The sequence below is a fragment of the Podarcis muralis genome, chromosome 7, assembly GCF_964188315.1.
Source record: "Podarcis muralis chromosome 7, rPodMur119.hap1.1, whole genome shotgun sequence".
Classification (NCBI taxonomy): Eukaryota; Metazoa; Chordata; class Lepidosauria; order Squamata; family Lacertidae; genus Podarcis; species Podarcis muralis.
In genome coordinates this window covers 85676116-85694955 of record NC_135661.1, presented here as the reverse complement: position 1 = coordinate 85694955, position 18840 = coordinate 85676116, and the positions used below count along the sequence as shown (strand labels likewise).

Below are 18840 nucleotides of genomic sequence, written 5' to 3'. Positions count from 1 at the left end.
TCTCACAATAAGGGAACTGCCAGAAGGCCCTCGGTGCTGGACCTCAGTGTCTGGGCTGAATGATGGGGATGGAGACGCTCCCTCAGGCATACTGGGCCTTTGAGGTCAGCACCAACACTTTGAATTGTGCTCGGAAACGTACTTCCTGTCACCAGTCTAGCTGCCGCATTCTGGATTGGTTGTAGTTTCCGGGTCACCTTCAAAGGTAGCCCCACGTAGAGCGCATTGCAGTAGTCCAAGCGGGAGATAACTAGAGCATGCACCACTCTGGCAAGACAGTCTGCAGGCAGGTATGGTTTCAGCCTGCGTACCAGATGGAGCTGGTAAACAGCTGTCCTGGACACAGAATTGACCTGCGCCTCCATGGACAGCTGTGAGTCCAAAATGACTCCCAGGCTGCGCACCTGGTCCTTGTAAATATGTAAATATGAAGAAACTGTAAATAAAGACACCCCCCTTTACCAATGGAACATCAGTGTGTTTTATTTTATTATTTTAAGCAATGCTGGTGATGGGAGAAAATGGGGGGTGGCGATGGTGGAACCAATCCAGCTTCCAAACTTTTAACTGTTATATAAAGGTAAAGGTACCCCTGCCGGTACGGGCCAGTCTTGACAGACTCTAGGGTTGTGCGCTCATCTCACTCTAGAGACCGGGAGCCAGCGCTGTCCGAAGACACTTCCGGGTCACATGGCCAGCATGACAAGCTGCATCTGGCGAGCCAGCGCAGAACAGCACACGGAAACGCTGTTTACCTTCCCGCTAGTAAGCGGTCCCTATTTATCTACTTGCACCCAGGGGGGGATTTATCTACTTGCACCCCGCCGCGGGGATTCGAACCGCCGACCTGATGATCGGCAAGTCCTAGGTGCTGTGGTTTTACCCACAGCGCCACCCGCGTCCCTTAACTGTTATATATATATATATACCCAATTTAATTATTATTTTTAACCCCATTTTTTTTCTGCCTGCCGGGACTCTGTTGAGATGAAGATTTGCACTGCCAGAAAAAAAACTTGGCACCCCCATACTGCGCTGAGGGAGCAAAAGGAGAACCGTTCTCACTTGCCCTCGCACTCCTCCTTGCCCTTGTCCCACAGTTCTTGGATGGGTTACCTGGGGAGTAGCCGGTGGGGGGAAATGTAGATCCCAGGGCGCTGGTCTCGGCGGCTCTGCTCATACAGCCCTGGCAAGTTGTGGGAGAAGAGTTGGGGGGCCTTGCCTGGTTAGAGGGGGAAGGAGGAGGGCGAGGGAAGAAAAAAATATCAGTGTGGCTGCTGATTCAAATGGGCATAATCCGCCAAGGGTGTGGGTAGTTACTCCATTCAGGCCTCGCAGATGGTATTCCCAAGAGCAAGCTAACTGGGGGTGGCCTGATTGCAGCTTTCAGGCAAGGTTGCCAACTACAGTGGTGCCTCGCAAGACGAAAAGAATCCGTTCCGCGAGTCTCTTCGTCTTGCGGTTTTTTCGTCTTGCGAAGCAAGCCCATTAGCGGCTTAGCGGATTAGCGCTATTAGCGGCTTAGTAGGTTTAGCGGATCAGCTGATAAGCGGCTTAGCGGATCAGCTGATAAGCGGCTTAGCGATCAGCTGTTAAGCGGCTTAGCGGCTTAGCGGATCAGCTGTTAAGTGGTTTAGCGGATCAGCTGATAAGCGGCTTAGCGATCAGCTGTTAAGCGGCTTAGCGGCTTAGCGGATCAGCTGATAAGCGGCTTAGCGGCTTGGGAAAAGGGGGGGGGAGGAAAAAAACCCTGCAGGAACTCGCAAGACATTTTCGTCTTGCAAAGCAAGCCCATAGGAAATTCGTTTTGCGAAGCACCTCCAAAACGGAAAACCCTTTCGTCTAGCGGGTTTTCCGTCTTGCGAGGCATTCGTCTTGCGGGGCACCACTGCAGAGCCTCCAAGCTCAGGGGCAGTGTATCTGAGCAGGAAAGTATTAGAAATCAGGTAAGGTGCCTTGCATCATGAAGTTTAGGCAACCGGCTGATGATTTATTTATTTTTGTGGGATGTGAAACACAAGAGCAGTCAAGTACAACATTCCTAGAGAGAACATGTTTACACATGGGGAGAGAACATGGTTTACACCTGTTTCCTTCTGAGATGGGACAGACGTCCTCTGCATGTGACTAGAGGTGGGCGTGGCCTCACCTGTGCAGGTAACAACAAAAGCACAGGGCAGGGCAGCCATCTCTCTCTCTTTGACTACATGCATCGAAGAAGCAACATCTTAGCCAAAGATGCTCTCTTGGCCTCCAGCCAAGAGAGAACCATCTCCTTATGAGATAGTTTCCAGGTGTATGTTACTTTTCTAAGCTAAGTCTGCCTTCTGGGATCCGATTGTGAACAGAATGTGAGTAAACTCTTTTTATACTTTTATAGAAGACTGTGTCGTGTCTTGTCTTTTATGAGGGAATAAGGGGGAAATACCAGAACAGTTATTAGCGAGCTTGACCAAACGCATCCGCTGTGAATTTAAAAAGGGGAATGTTACTCTGCTAAATTGTGAACTTGTTAACACAAGCTGGAAAGGCTATAACCAAATAATATATCCTCTCCTGCATCCCTGAACATTCCCACAATTTTTTTTGTTTTAAGACTGCATCCACAGAGGCATCAGGTAGCCGTTTGTGAAATGTTTAACTGTGCATCTGCAGGGACGGCTTTGTTATCTTTTGAATTCTTATTTCGTGTGTGCTTAATTTTTATCCTGTGCACACTGTGTTGGCGGTCTCGGGTTGTAATGCAGTTTTTGCATTTGCAAAATAAGCAAATAAATAACAAATGATTATTTGCTGCATCTGGGTAGCCACTATGAGAAAACTAGAAAGGTCTCTTTTGGTCTGATCCAGCAAAGTTTTTCAGTTATTAATGGTGCTGAGGATGTTTTACCAGAATTCAGCCAGGCATGGCCCACACTGTTCCCGAGCCCCACCTGAGTTTTATCCTAGCACTTTGTTATGTACTGAGTTGAATAGGATCCAAAATGCAGCAGTCTGATTGGTCCTAGAACAATAGGATTCAGAATGCAGCAGTCTGATTCGTCCTAGAACAATAGGATCCAGAATGCAGCAGTCTGATTGGTCCGCAGGAGCCACCCAATCCAGCTCCAGATGGAAGTGAATCCGCAACCCGATTGGCCTACAGGAGAATTCCGGAATTAGCCAATCACGTGGAGCCTATTGTGTGAATAATGTATATAAAGCAGACATTCTGGGGGAACTTCCACTCCTCCTCACCACTATGAGCGGAATAAAGAGCATGAAATCCACTCTCGACTCCGAGTATATTTCACACTTGCAGGCATCAAAACTGGTCTTGCCCATCCAGCCCTCTGCCCTGCAAAGCCTTCCTCTCCGCACACGCAGAGCGCTTCCCTTATCCCTCTCCATTCCGCTCTGACTTGGCTTTCTACATTATTCACCCCCCTCCTTATCCTGGAGGGATCAACTCACCAGAAAGCGACATGAGGACGTTCCCAATGCAGTAAACCCAAGTTGTGCGGTTGTGATAGAGCTGTGCAAGGGTTGGGAGAGGGAGAGAAGAAACAGGAGTCAGGATATGGGAAATGGAACATGAAAACTATTTAGCGGGGCCTTTTCGGTGGTGGCTCCTCTCACCTGGTTCCCTCTCCCAAGGGAAGTTTGCCAGGCTCATTTTCTATTGGTTTTTAGACCTCTGATTCAGGCATTTTCAAGACTACAGAGTGCCCTTGGGTGGGTTTGTGCAGCTATGCAGTTTTTATCCCACACTGCCAAGTCAATAACCGCATGGCTGATTTTTAAGTGTAGTTTATTCTTAAGTGTCTGTTTCGGCGATCGTCTTAAAGAGGTTATAGTTGTATTATAATTTATTCTAAATGCATTTCTATGGTTTTACGGAGATAAAAGTGCAAGGCAGTTTTAATGAAATGTACATCAGAAAGCCCCATCTAAGTGCTGAGGGTGGCTGGGGAAACCCAGCCAGATGGGCGGGGTATAAATAATAAATTATTATTATTATTATTATTATTATTATTATTAGGGTGAAGCTGGCAGGAAGATTCTCTGAGTTCTCACTGTTTTGTTATTCTGTGAGTGTGCCTCAACCCACACTTAGTCCTAAATTTCAAGGCTTTCACTTGATCCATTCAACCAACCTCATGACAACTGACTTCCTACTGTGTCCATTTTACAGATGGAGCAAACTGAGGCCAAGCACTGCTTCTGAAGGCAAACAGAGCAGGTCTATGCTTGCCTCAACTGAGATACGCAAATCCACAATTTTTAATACCCGGATTATTAGAATTTTTTAATTGTTATTTTTATTACTGATCTATTAATTGCCTTCTAAACCACCACTTCAAGGTGGTTTTTAACACATAAAATAGTTAAAAACACAAAAACAACAGATACATTTTTTAAAAAAAAAAAATCTAAAGCCCTAGGAATAAGTCAGTTCATCTGGCTGTTAACCAGAAGATTGGTGGTTCGAACCAACCCAAGGGTGGCTGTGGGCAAAATTCCTGCATTGCAGCGGGCTGGACTAGATGACCCTCGGGGTCCCTTCCAACTCCAGAATTCTATGAAATGACAGCTCATGGTAAAAATCCATTTATCCAGCTGGGAAACTCTGTCAGAACAAAAGCATCTTCTTCGTGTGCCTCCTCATTGAGAGGTCCGGAGGGTGGCAACACGAGAACGGGGCCTTCTCTGCAGTGGCTCCCCATCTGTGGAATGCTCTCCCCAGGGAAGTTCACCTGGCGCCTTCATTATACACCATTAGGCGCCAGGCAAAAATATTCCTTTTTAACCAAGCCTTTGGTTGACCTGATTTACATCCTATGGCTAGGCGTCAGCAAACTTTTTCAGCAGGGGGCCGGTCCACTGTCCCTCAGACCTTGTGGGGGGCCGGACTATATTTTGGGGGCTGATGAACGAATTCCTATGCCCCACAAATAACCCAGAGATACATTTTAAATAAAAGCACACATTCTACTCATGTAAAAACAGGCTGATTTCCAGACCGTCCACAGGCCAGATTTAGAAGGCGATTGGGCTGGATCCGGCCCCCGAGCCTTAGTTTGCCTAGCCATGTCCTATGCCCTTTAAAATACAGGGGGGGCTATTGGGTTGTATTATTATTATTATTATTATTATTATTATTATTATTATTATTATGTATTTTGTGGTTTCATATCTTGATTTTATTCTGTGAACTGCCCTGAGACTCCGGGTATAGGCCAGTACAGTGGTGCCCCGCAAGACGAATGCCTCACAAGACGAAAAACTCGCTAGACGAAAGAGTTTTCCGTTTTTTGAGGTGCTTCGCAAGACGAATTTCCCTATGGGCTTGCTTCGCAAGACGAGTTCTTATGAGTTTGTTTTCTTTTTCTTAAAGCCGCTAAGCCGCTAATAGCCGTGCTTCGCAAGACGAAAAAACCGCAAGACGAAGAGACTCGTGGAACGGATTAATTTTGTCTTGTGAGGCACCACTGTATATAAATTCAATTAATAATAATAATAATATTAGTCTTCAATTGTTTCTGCAAAGTGATGGTGATTATGATGGTTTTGGGGGGATAACCGATGCACACTAAGGGATTTTCGGCTCAGAATTTGGCTTGCATGCTATCAAAGCTCAGCGGTCCTCTTTTCCATTTTGCATCCCTCCACACAAGCAAATTCCCTGTCCTTTGGACCCCCGGACCCCCCACAGCACCTCCTCTTGTCTTACCAGTTCGAGGGTGGGTTCTGCCTCGCTCCGGTTCAAGGCATATATCCCTTCTTCAGCCCCCAGAATTAAGTGCAGCTCTGCAAAAATGGGGAAGGAATGCAGCAGGGAGTTAAATGGGGGATGAGCCTCTTGGGCCTTAGTTTGCCCACCCATGGTCTAGCATGTACATATGGACTCTCCTTACGGACAGTGGGGTGCTTGCCCCCCCAGACTCCTCCTCCAAGATCTTGTAGCTGAGCCAGCGTCCTTTGAGTTCAGCCACCAGAGAAGGGATTAATACAGCATGTAGCTAGTTTAAGAGGGACGTGGGGGTGCTGTGGGTTAAACCACAGAGCCTAGGACTTGCCGATCAGAAGGTCGGCGGTTCGAATCCCCGCGACGGGGTGAGCTCCCGTTGCTCGGTCCCTGCTCCTGCCAACCTAGCAGTTCGAAAGCACGTCAAAGTGCAAGTAGATAAATAGGTACCGCTCCGGCGGGAAGGTAAACGGCATTTCCGTGCGCTGCTCTGGTTCGCCAGAAGCAGCTTAGTCATGCTGGCCACATGACCCGGAAGCTGTACGCCGGCTCCCTCGGCCAATAAAGCGAGATGAGCGCCACAACCCCAGAGTCAGCCACGACTGGACCTAACGGTCAAGGGTCCCTTTACAGTGGTACCTCGGGTTACATATGCTTCAGGTTACAGACTCCGCTAACCCAGAAATAGTGAAAACAAAAAAAATTCCTTCCAGTAGCACCTTAAAGACCAACTAAGTTAGTTCTTGGTATGAGCTTTCGTGTGCATGCACACTTCTTCAGATACACTGAAACAGAAGTTGCCAGATCCTTCTATATAGTGAGAAGGTGGGGAGGGGTATTACTCAGAAGGGTGGTGGGAATGGGTGATTGGCAGATAGTTGTGATGAGCCTGTTGATGACTCTTAACGACTGCAATAGGTCTTACAGGGAAAAGCAAGGGGTGAGAAGGTGAAAAATGGCTTTGTCATGTATAATGAGATAAGAATCCAATGTCTTTGTTCAGACCAGGTCTCTCCATGGTTTTAAGTTTGGTAATGAGTTGCAATTCAGCAGCTTCTCTTTCCAGTCTCTTTCTGAAATTCCTTTGTAGTAAAACAGCTACTTTGAGATCTTGTATAGAATGTCCTGGGAGATTGAAGTGTTCTCCTACTGGTTTCTCTGTCTTGTGATTCTTGATGTCAGATTTATGTCCGTTTATTCTTTGGCGTAAGGTTTGGCCTGTTTGTCCAATATAGAGAGCTGAAGGACACTGTTGGCATTTGATGGAATACACAATGTTAGACGATGAGCAATTAAATAGTCCCGAGATGGTATGTGTGATGTTGTTGGGGCCAGTAATGGTGTTGTCCGGGTGTATGTGACAGCAAAGTTGGCATCTGGTATCACATATACTATCTCGGGACTATTTAATTGCTCATCGTCTAACATTGTGTATGCCATCAAATGCCAACAGTGTCCTTCAGAAAATGTGCTCTGGCAGCGCGGCGGCAGCAGGAGGCCCCATTAGCTAAAGTGGTGCTTCAGGTTAAGAACAGTTTCAGGTTAAGAACGGAACTCCGGGAATTAAGTACTTAACCTGAGGTACCACTGTACCTTTACTAGCTAGTTTAAGACGCTGCTCTCTTGTGATTCTCTGCTAGTCTCTCAGCTGACTAGCTTAGCCAGGTGCCTCAGTTCTGAGTCTGAGGCACTAGAACACCCTTCCCCCAACCTTGTGTCCTCTAGATTTTCAGACTGGAACTCCCACCAAACCCAACCCACATGACTCTGTTGGACATTTTGCCAAATTTTAAAAAAATCCGCCCGGGCAGCAATTTTAATCCTGAAAAAAGAGGACGTGTCCTGGAAAAAGAGGACTTATGGCAACCCTACCTAAGGGGGGAGTTTGTCAGTGAGCGGATTGGCACAAGCACAAAAGGAAGTGTGAGAGGGCAGGTGGGGTGATGGTACAGTGCACAACAGTGAGGACTAGAACCTTGGTGCCAGTGTGGAGCACTGGTGAGCAGACCGGTCTAAAGTCATTCTACGAGACGGGTGTGATTGTTTGAGTTTGGTTCAGCTTTCCTGGTCCCCCCCCCCACCAGTAAATGGCCCCAACAGAGACCTCGCCCCTCCATGCCCTACCGTTGCTATTTGGGTGGGTCCACGCAGTAGCCGAGGTGACGTGTAAGGGGCACTCATTGAAAACCTTCTTGAAGAGCACCCTCTCCTGGGGAGAGAGGGAGACAACAGTTATCCATAACGGTACCGACGAAAGCATAGCTGTCAACTTACAGATTTGAAAATAAGGGATCAGCAGCCAAAATAAGGGATTTTCAGGGCACAGGTATGTTTGACTTCTGAGCCCCTCCGAGCCAAAGGCAGAAAGCCCAGCCAGAAGCCAAACAAAGCCTCAAGCGGTGGTTCCCACAGCGCAGCAACCTGGCAAAGGGGATGCAACAAGGGAAACCACCGTCACCTCTCCGCTGGGAAGTGCTGAGCAAAGTCCCCAGGCAACGCAGCCGATTCGGGGAATACAGGTGTGGATGATCAAGGCACTCACGGGTTTCTGCTTCTTCTCTGCCTTGCGGGGAAGGATGGGAGGTCCGTGGGTCTGGGGAGTCAGCCGCAGTTCAGGAACTGCAAGAGAGAAAGGTGAAGATCAGCCCTGACTCCAGTGATTCCGAAAGCAGCAGCGACCAACTGTACCATTGAATGACCCCATGTGGCTGCTTCCGGTAATGTTTGGCCAGGAAGAGGGAGTCTTTCCCGCTTGTCACAGGATGGGAGGTGCAGAATGTCTGCTGCAATCTGAGCTATTAACCAAACAATTTAACCCCCGTGTTGACTAGCGGCTAAAAAAGCCAATGCAATTCTGGGCTGCATCAATAGGAGTATAGCATCTAGATCAAGGGAAGTAATAGTGCCACTGTATTCTGCTCTGGTCAGACCTCACCTGGAGTACTGTGTCCAGTTCTGGGCACCACAGTTCAAGAAGGACACTGACAAACTGGAACGTGTCCAGAGGAGGGCAACCAAAATGGTCAAAGGCCTGGAAACGATGCCTTATGAGGAACGGCTAAGGGAGCTGGGCATGTTTAGCCTGGAGAAGAGGAGGTTAAGGGGTGATATGATAGCCATGTTCAAATATATAAAAGGATGTCATATAGAGGAGGGAGAAAGGTTGTTTTCTGCTGCTCCAGAGAAGCGGACACGGAGCAATGGATCCAAACTACAAGAAAGAAGATTCCACCTAAACATTAGGAAGAACTTCCTGACAGTGAGAGCTGTTCGACAGTGGAATTTGCTGCCAAGGAGTGTGGTGGAGTCTCCTTCTTTGGAGGTCTTTAAGCAGAGGCTTGACAACCATATGTCAGGAGTGCTCTGATGGTGTTTCCTGCTTGGCAGGGGGTTGGACTCGATGGCCCTTGTGGTCTATTCCAACTCTATGATTTTATGATTCTATGACTACATAACTTTATGACCACTGCTCCATAACAATTGTTGTTATACTTTTCCATTCCCCATACAGATGGGTTTATGAAGCATTTCTGTATCCTTCTGCTGTGCTGAAGAAGAATTCCACGAAACAGCGGGTATACCCGGAATCACTGTTCACAACGTCTGTTTATGAACTACTTTGGCAGCGTTGGACGCCATAAACAAAGCTTTACAGCCTGTTTTCACCAGATAGGAATCGGATACATTGCTTTTTTCAGACGTGCATAGTCTTCAAAGACTTATAAGACTTATGTTTACTTGGTTTTATATTTTCAAGAGAATCCATTAAGAGTGCATATTTTGTGACTTTCAGAGATTCGTAAGTTTTCTGTTTATGTGATTTCATATATTTCATATTATATAAAGAGTGTATAATGATATTGTATCATTGTATTTGGCCATCGTGTTGCCTTGCAATCTGAACTATGCCTACTCGGAAGTAAGAGACGCTGAATTCAGCAGGGCTTCTTCCCAAGTACGTAAGGTTCAGTATGCAGCCTTACTTTATAGTCAGGGCTGTGGGTATGCAATAATAATAATAATAATAATAATAATAATAATAATAATAATAATAATAATTTTATGATTTATATGCTGCCCATGGGGCTGGGTTTTCCCCAGCCACTCTGGGAGGCTCCCAACAAAATATCCAAAGCGCAATAAAACACCAACCATTAAAAACTTCCCTGTACATCATCTATCAGGTTTTGTGGGGTGAGTCTGGATGGTATCTGTGGGTCCCATCCAAGCCTGTGACCCTGCATCCACTGGGGTTCAGAATCCAAGAGAGGAGATTGCATTTATATGTGTGTATGTGGCTGCTGTATGCATGTCAGACAGGTTTCTTTTTAAGGTAATGGCCTAAAGCTGGCCAGTTAAGTACCACCATCTGCATGTCCAAAGAATGAGATCTGTTGTTCTTCGTTCAAGTGGGTGGGTCTCAGGTTGCTGCACCTTTTCTTTCCAGCAAGGCAACCAGTTTGCACTTGCTACAAGTGTACTGCCGCTATGTTCTCTGGCGGAATGACAAACATGGCACAGGTGTTACAAGCCCTGCAGCAGCTCCTTTGCCCTCCATGTCTCTGGTCCTATGCACACCAAGAGACTGAGCTCTGGGCCTCCCCCATAAACTCCCCCACCAAAAGCCCTGGCAAACGCCCCTGTTTGCGAGGTCTGTCCGCGAGCTCCCGGGATCTGCACAGGACTGGAGGCAGCAATATCAAAAGCAACACAATGGCCAGAAACAATAACAATGTGAAAAGCTTTATGGAATAATTCAAAACATCAAAACTAACAAACTGAAGTCTCTGAAAGTCTCTAGTAAAGGTAAAGGGACCCCTGACCATTAGGTCCAGTTGCGGACGACTCTGGGGTTGCGGCACTCACCCTGCTTTATTGGCCGAGGGAGCAAGCGTACAGCTTCCGGGTCATGTGGCCAGCATGACGAAGCCACTTCTGGCGAACCAGAGCAGTGCACGGAAACGCCGTTTACCTTCCCACCGGAGTGGTACCTATTTATCTACTTGCACTTCGATGTGCTTTCAAACTGCTAGGTTGGCAGGAGCAGGGACCGAGCAACAGGAGCTCACCCCGTCTCGGGGATTCAAACCGCCGACCTTCTGATCGGCAAGTCCTAGGCTCTGTGGTTTAACCCACAGCACCACCCGCGTCCCTTCTGAAAGTCTCTGAAAGTCCTTAAACGAATCACGGGGCTAGACTTCACCCAGCAGAGAGCAAGCTGTGAAGCTTTGTATAATCAGCAAATGTCCAATTCTGATGTCCAACTCTGAACTCTGCTGAACAGTGTTTCCGGATAACTGTTCCAGAGTATTTTCCATTATATCTATTCGAAAAAAGATTGGTTAACGAAGAAATTACATATCTTTCTACTTACAAGTGTTGAACTGATTGGCTGATGAAGAATTCAACGAAACAGTAGTTGTTATCCAGAAACACTGTTCAGCACAGGGGTTTGTTTGTTTGCTTACTCAAGAATGGAGGCAGGCAGTAAACAGGTAAGAATATGTAATTCTTAGCAGCACAAAGGACTGACCCACTTGTTGAATTAATTGATGGACTAATTGTATAGCCCCGGGGCAAGGTGAGCCTCTATTATTCTCCTTTGATATATTTGTACTTACAGTTTTACCTGGTAAATCTCCCCTGAAAGGCAACTGTTTGAAATACGCAAGCAAGCCCGGAAAAGCATTCTGCTGTCATTGTGGTTTAATTATAATATTAACTGGGTGAAGACTCTGCTATCTACCCTCAGCGGAAGGATGGAAAGAATTCTGGACTGGAGTTGTTGTGTTTTTGCAGAGGAACCAGCATGCTGGGAGATGGAGTGAGATGACAGGGGGGAATTTCGGAATCTAATGGCATCTCTTTGTTTGGGACGTGGTGTATTATGGCTCCTGTGAGCAGAAACTGAAAATGGAATTGCCGGAGTGTGGATAACAACAGGGAAAAATATTTCATACAGAACAACGAAGGCGAAAGTTGAACAGACCAGTGGTTGCAGAAACAAATGAAAATTAAATATATATATATGATTCTTTCAGTGACATAAAAGGTAAAGGGACCCCTGACCATTAGGTCAAGTTGTGGACGACTCTGGGGTTGCGGCGCTCATCTCGCTCTATAGGCCGAGGGAGCCGGCATTTGTCCGCAGACAGCTTCCAAGTCATGTGGCCAGCATGACTAAGCCGCTTCTGATGAACCAGAGCAGCGCACGAAAACGCCCTTTACATTCCCTCTGGAGCGCTACCTATTTACCTACTTGCACTTTGTGCTTTCGAACTGCTAGGTTGGCAGGAGCAGGGACCGAGCAATGGGAGCTCACCCCGTCGCGGGGATTCGAACTGCCGACCTTCTGATCGGCAAGCCCTAGGGCTCTGTGGTTTTACCCACAGTGCCACCCGCGTCCCTTCAGTGACATACTTAAGCTAAATTATGGTTTGGGACTGCTTTGTGGACATGTATACCAAAGGCTTCATGGGGAAATAATACAATTCATGTAGTTCTTTTGAGGCCTCAGGTTACTGCACATCCATCGTCTTTGTGTAATTCTAGCCTCGAATATGTGTTCTACCAGTACACTTTGATTTCCTTCAATAGAATCAAACTCGCCCCCTGGAATGACAGCTATCAAATATGTGAACACGAACCAGTGGATGACTTGATGAAAAAGGATAAATCCCTCCCCTGCCCCAAGGGAAGCCTTTATTATTCTCAGATTTCAGCTAATGGTCTGTTTCTGTACTGCAAAGCAGGTAGTGAAATGATCCTGGGTCATTTGTGGTTTTGCGTCTGTGGAAGACGGCTCAATTGAGGATTCATTGCCTCTTTTGATTGTGCTCTCTCTTGATCTATCAGGGAATACATCTGTTTTGATGCTTGATGTATTTAAATCATAGGTGCTGGTCAGATCTCCGAAACGGGACAAGTTTCTCTGTAACGAGCTGCTGCCAAAGGCTTTGAGGGTATTATTTTGCCTCACGTTTTAGGTTAGTGGGGCCTGTCTACACTTCCTTTGGGTCCTGCACCTTCTTAGAATTTGAATCGGGTCAGTAGCACCGGTCTAAAAGCTTTTATGTCCCAACGAAAAGCCGCTTTTTACCATTGTATCAGAAAATACAAAACTCTTAAAACCTGAACAGAAATTTGTTCCCCTCCTGATCCAATCCATTCATTTTCTGAATGAAAAAACACACTTTCCCTCGTGGTGTGAGCCCGTTGTCTTTGAAGTCAATTGCTGTCCAGTTCTGGTTCTCAGCCCCAAGATAATTTTTTAATAAATATGTGTTCCCCTTTTGTGCTCATACAGGCATTGCAATTCCCGTTTGAGGAATATTCTCCCCAGGGAGGCTCTCCTGGTGCCTTCCTTATAAAGGTACCGTATTTTTCCCTCTATAACACGCAGATTTTTTCTCCTAAAAAGGAAGGGGAAATATCTGTGCGTGTTATAGAGCGAATGTGTGGTCCCTGGAGCCAAAAAATCAAGCAAAAGTCAAATCGCGAGTCACGGAGAAGGGAAACCTGAAAAGAGTTTCAGGTTTCCCTTCTCCGTGACTGCTTTCCTGCATTCTGCCTCAGGGTCTTACTGCCCACCCTCCTCTGTTTCGTTGCTGTGATTGCTGAAACGGAACAAAGAGCAGGGAAAGCCCCTCCCCTCCAGGCAAGCAGAGTGTCGTTCTTTCTAATTCCTCTCTGTGCTCCGGTGCTGCTGGGGGAGAGGGAGAGAGTGGGGGAGGGAGAGGGGGGAGGGGGAGAGAGAGAGAGAGAGAGAGAGAGAGAGAGAGAGAGAGAAAGAGAGAGATGGCTGTCTTGGGGGGGAACTTTTGCCTTTCTTTCCTCCCACCCGTTAAATCCCTCTCCAGCATTCTTAGCCAGCTGCTTCTCTGCACACCCCTCTCATGTCCCTTCTTTGTTTTTCCTTCGCTCCCCACTTAAAATGTGGTTACAAAGCATAGATCAACATGGATCCTCAGGATCTTTGCATTGGGTCACCCCAAATTCACCATCAGATCACATAGCATGTCCATGGCTACAGCCTGCCCCCCAAAAAAATCACGCACCCATTGTTGCCTGGGGCTGCAATGGTGCAAAACGTGGTTAAAAAGGATCCTCAGGATCTTTGCATTGGGTCACCCCAAATTCACCATCAGATCACATAGCATGTCCATGGCTACAGCCTGCACCCAAAAAATCACGCACCCACTGTTGCCTGGGGCTGCAATGGTGCAAAAATGTGGTTACAAAGCATGGATCCACAGGGATTCTCAGGATCTTTGCATTGGGTCACCCCAAATTCACCATCAGATCACATAGCATGTCCATGGCTACAGCCTGCACCCAAAAAATCACGCACCCACTGTTGCCTGGGGCTGCAATGGTGCAAAAATGTGGTTGCAAAGCATGGATCCACAGGGATTCTCAGGATCTTTGCATTGGGTCACCCCAAATTCACCATCAGATCACATGTCTGTGGCCACAGCATGAAGCACAAAAATGATACATCCACTGTTTCATTCAGAATGTTTTTTCCCTTGTTTTCCTCCTCTAAAAACGATGTGCGTGTTATGGTCAGGTGCGTGTTATAGAGCGAAAAATACGGTAAAAGGTAAAGGTAAAGGTACCCCTGCCCGTACGGGCCAGTCTTGCCAGACTCTAGGGTTGTGCGCTCATCTCACTCTATAGGCCGGGAGCCAGCGCTGTCCGCAGACACTTCCGGGTCACGTGGCCAGCGTGACAAAGCTGCATCTGGCAAGCCAGCGCAGCACACGGAACGCCGTTTACCTTCCCGCTGGTAAGCAGTCCCTATTTATCTACTTGCACCCGGGGGTGCTTTCGAACTGCTAGGTTGGCAGGCGCTGGGACCGAACGACTGCAGCGCACCCCGCCGCAGGGATTCGAACCGCCGACCATGCGATCGGCAAGTCCTAGGCATTGAGGTTTTACCCACAGCGCCACCCGCGTCCCGCCTTCCTTATAGGTAAAAGCTAAAGGACTCCTGGACGGTTAAGTCCAGTCAAAGGCGACTATAGGGTTGCGGTGCTCATCTCGCTTTCAGGCCAAGGGAGCCAGCGTTTGTCCACAGACAGCTTTCTAGGTCATGTGGCCAGCAGGACTAAACAGCTTCTGGCACAAAGGGACACCGTGACGGAAGCCAGAGCACATGGAAATACCGTTTACCTTCCCACCACAGTGGTACCTATTTATCTACTTGCACTGGCGTGCTTTCAAACTGCTAGGTAGGCAGGAGCTGGGACAGAGTAACAGGAGCTCACCCCGCTGTGCAGATTCGAACCACCAACCTTCTGATCAGTGGTTTCAACCACAGCACCACCTGCATCCCATAGCCTTCATTATACACTTTAAGTGCCAGGAGAAACCATTCCTCTTCAACCAGGACTTTGGCTGATTAACATCCAATGCCCTGTTAAATTGTGTTTGTGGGAGCGGGGATGATTGGTTTGTTTTCATTCTTATTTTTTAATAATAATAATAATACTACAATTTATTATTTATACCCCGCCCATCCGGCTGGGATTCCCCAGCCACTCTGGGCAGCTTCCAACCAAATATTAAAATACAGTAATGCATCAAACATTAAAAGCTTCCCGAAACAGGGCTGCCTTCAGATGTCTTCTAAAAGTCTGGCAGTTGTTTTTCTCTTTGACATCTGGTGGGAGGGCGTTCCACAGGGTGGGTGTCACTACCGAGAAGGCCCTCTGCCTGGTTCCCTGTAACTTGGCTTCTCACAGGGAGGGAGCTGCCAGAAGGCCCTCGGAGCTGGACCTCAGTGTCCGGGCTGAACGATGGGGGTGGAGACGCTCCTTCAGGTATACTGGGCCTTTGAAGCCGTTTAGGGCTTTCAAGGTCAGCACCAACACTTTGAAGTGTGCTCGGAAACGTACTGGGAGCCAATGTAGGTCTTTATGTGGTCTCGGCGGCCGCTCCCAGTCACCAGTCTAGCTGCCGCATTCTGGATTAACTGCAGTTTCCGGGTCACTTTCAAAGGTAGCCCCACATAGAGCGCATTGCAGTAGTCCAAACAGGAGATAACTAGAGCATGCTCCACTCTGGCAAGACAGTCTGAGGGCAGGTAGGATCTCATCCTGCGTACTAGATGGAGCTAGGAGACAGTTGCCCTGGACACAGAATTGACCTGCGCCTCCATGGACAGCTGTGAGTCCAAAATGACTCCCAGGCTGCACACCTGGTCCTTCAGGAATTATAAATTTTGTGGGGGGTTGTTTTATATCTTGTATCTTTACTTGTGAACTGCCCTGAGAGGTATGGATGAAGGTCAGTATACAAATAACAATAACAACAACGATAATGGTTTGCGTGCCCAAATGTTGGGGCTCCTGTTTCTTTGCATTTCCTTGGGGAGTTCGTACCTGATCTGGTGCTGAGGTGGCATGCCTGGGCCCCGACTGGAATAGCCTGGTGAGGAGCCCGTCCCGTCACAGGCCCACTGGAGCACCGTCCTCGGAGTATGGGCTTGAGGGAGCACCTTGGCATGGATCGTTCCACCGCCGTCTCGTCCGGCGAGACCCGGAGCTTGGGCTGCAGAGGGGGGAGAGAGAGGGCAGAGTTCAGCTAATCTCCATGAACCATCCTTCTTTCCCCACATAAACCATGCCTCTCTCAGCCAGCCAAGCCACTGCTCACCCCAAGAGGGAGAAGGGGAGCTTTCGAACCGAAGGATCTCTCAGGATGCCAACAGCCTCAGGGCCTACCCTTTCTTTGTGTCAGGTGTGCGTGCAGGAGCCAGGCCCTGTGACCAATAGGACTCTGCAGGACTGGGGCCTTCCTAAGTTTGTTCTGGAGAGGCAAGGTGCGGCCGCACAGGTGAGGCCGATTGGTAACTCACAGCACCGGGTGGCAAGAGCCGGGAAGGGATATAAGGTCAGCATTTTCCCTTTGGCTCTTTGCCAGAGCAAGACGTTCCCTGCCTTGCTGTGTTTGGTTCCTTGACTCCTTGCTTCTTGACCCTCAGACCCCTGACTTCATGACTCCTTGCTTCTTGACCTTCGGACCCCTGACTTCGTGACTCCTTGCTTCTTGATCCCCCGACCCCTGACTTCATGACTCCTTGCTTCTTGACCCTCAGACCCCTGACTTCATGACTCCTTGCTTCTTGACCCTCGGACCCCTGACTTCGTGACTCCTTGCTTCTTGATCCCCCGACCCCTGACTTCGTGACTCCTTGCTTCTTGATCCTCGGACCCCTTCAGAGGCTTGGGAAAAGGTCGACAATTCTGTGATAGGGGAGGGCACCGGAGGGATCTTTGCACCACAGCACCGGATATGCTTAAGATGGCCCTGTGTTTGCGTTTGTCAACTGGGCGTTTGGTTTTCTTCCAAGGAGTGGCAATGGGTAGAAGCAAATTTTTTTGGGGGGGAGGGCACATTGTCTTGATCTAACACTGGCCACTTCCTTCTCAGAATAGAGCTCCGTGCTGGATTTTGCTTAACGCGTGCCAGAAAGGGAAAAGGATCGCTCCTTTGGCTTACTTCTGTGACTTACCTTGGGGGGCAGTGGAGGTGGGAGATTGACAGCTGAGATGTCACTGAAAGGAAAAAGGAAATAATAATTTAAAATGAATGGGGGAGGGAGTTTAAAAGTACTTTCCCCAAAAAACAAAACAAAAACAGAGTCCTTTTTACAGGTAAGTAGCCGTGTTGGTCTGCCGTAGTCAAAACAAAGCAAAATAAATAAAATTAAATTTTAAAAAATCCTTCCAGTAGCACCTTAGAGACCAACTAAGTTAGTTATTGGTATGAGCTTTCGTATGCACGCACATTTCTTCAGAAATGTGGATATGCACACCTCAGGATCCGACTGGAGCTCTGGAACGGATCCTGTGTGCGACCTGAGGTACCACTGTATTTTAAATTGGAATACAGAAAACTTAATAAAAATTATACACACAAAAAAGAAGGAAGGGCCCATTTCAAGGGGGGGTTTCGAGATTCTGCCGCCTGCTTTTATTCCCCTCCAACCCAGCCAAAGTTCTGCTAGCAAGATCTGCCATGAAATGTGAGAAGCCAAGGCAGGCTGCCACCTCCAAGAAGAAAGCGGTCAAACAGCTAACAGCTGAAGCTAGTGCTCCCTTTTCCTCCAAACTGTAATATTTTATGGCATCGTAGCAATCCCGCCAATGCCCACCCTGTATTTTAAAACGGATTGGGGGAATGAGTTACCTGCTTGCATCATATCTGCTGGGTCTGGAAGACGAACATTAAGAGGTGCCCCCAAAAGGAAGGAAAACAGAGAGAAGAGTTAGAGGACGGGCTTGGGAGAGCAACAGCAACAAAGGAGTACTTTAAGGCATGGGTAGACAAACTAAGGCCCGGGGGCCGGATCCAGCCCAATTGCCTTCTCAATCTGGCCCACAGACGGTCTGGGAATCAGCGTGTTTTGACATGAGTAGAATGTGTCCTTTTATTTAAAATGCATCTCTGGGTTATTGTGGGGCCTGCCTGGTGTTTTAATAATAATAATAATAATTTATTTATACCCTGCCCATATGGCTGAGTTTCCCCAGCCACTCTGGGCGGCTTCCAATCGAATGTTAAAAACAATACAGTGTTAAATATTAAAAACTTCCCTATACAGGGCTGCCTTCAGATGTCTTTTAAAGATAAGATAGCTGCTTATTTCCTTCACCTCTGAAGGGAGGGCGTTCCACAGGGCGGGCGCCACTACTGAGAAGGCCCTCTCTGTCTGGTTCCCTGTAACCTCACTTCTCGCAATGAGGGAACCGCCAGAAGGCCCTCGGAGCTGGATCTCAGTGTCCGGGCTGAACGATGGGGGTGGAGACGCTCCTTCAGGTATAAAGGACCGAGGCCGTTTTACATGAGTAGAATGTGTGCTTTTATATAAAATGCATCTCTGGGTTATTTGTGGGGCATAGGAATTCGTTCTCCCCCCCAATATATATATATATATATAGTCCAGCCCCCACAAGGTCTGAGGGACAGTGGGCCGGCTCCCTGCTGAAAAAATTTGCTGACCCCTGGGTTAAGGTTTTTGCTAACAGTAGGTTAAAGCAATGCTTGGAGCTCATCTATCCAACCCTTTGGGGAAGCATTTGCCTCAACCCCCTGGTTCCTAAACC

At 47.8% G+C, this 18840-nt stretch overlaps 1 protein-coding gene and 1 long non-coding RNA gene across 2 annotated transcripts in view; one reads left to right on the top strand and one right to left on the bottom strand.

The window, feature by feature from the left end:
- The window catches only part of MAP4K1 (mitogen-activated protein kinase kinase kinase kinase 1), a 70769-nt gene that overhangs the window by 9209 nt on the left and 42720 nt on the right, over positions 1 to 18840 (bottom strand). Inside the window, exons 17-24 of the mRNA XM_077932300.1 lie at positions 17924 to 17947; positions 17247 to 17289; positions 16114 to 16282; positions 8271 to 8347; positions 7853 to 7937; positions 5714 to 5790; positions 3454 to 3514; positions 1117 to 1222 (exon numbers count right to left, since the gene is read on the bottom strand). Coding sequence (XP_077788426.1) covers positions 1117 to 1222; positions 3454 to 3514; positions 5714 to 5790; positions 7853 to 7937; positions 8271 to 8347; positions 16114 to 16282; positions 17247 to 17289; positions 17924 to 17947 — 642 coding nt within the window. The remainder of the gene's footprint in view (positions 1 to 1116; positions 1223 to 3453; positions 3515 to 5713; positions 5791 to 7852; positions 7938 to 8270; positions 8348 to 16113; positions 16283 to 17246; positions 17290 to 17923; positions 17948 to 18840) is intronic.
- The window catches only part of LOC144328513 (uncharacterized), a 34658-nt gene continuing 18039 nt past the window's right edge, over positions 2222 to 18840 (top strand). The window contains exon 1 of the long non-coding RNA XR_013393779.1: positions 2222 to 2351. This is a non-coding gene — a long non-coding RNA (uncharacterized LOC144328513). The remainder of the gene's footprint in view (positions 2352 to 18840) is intronic.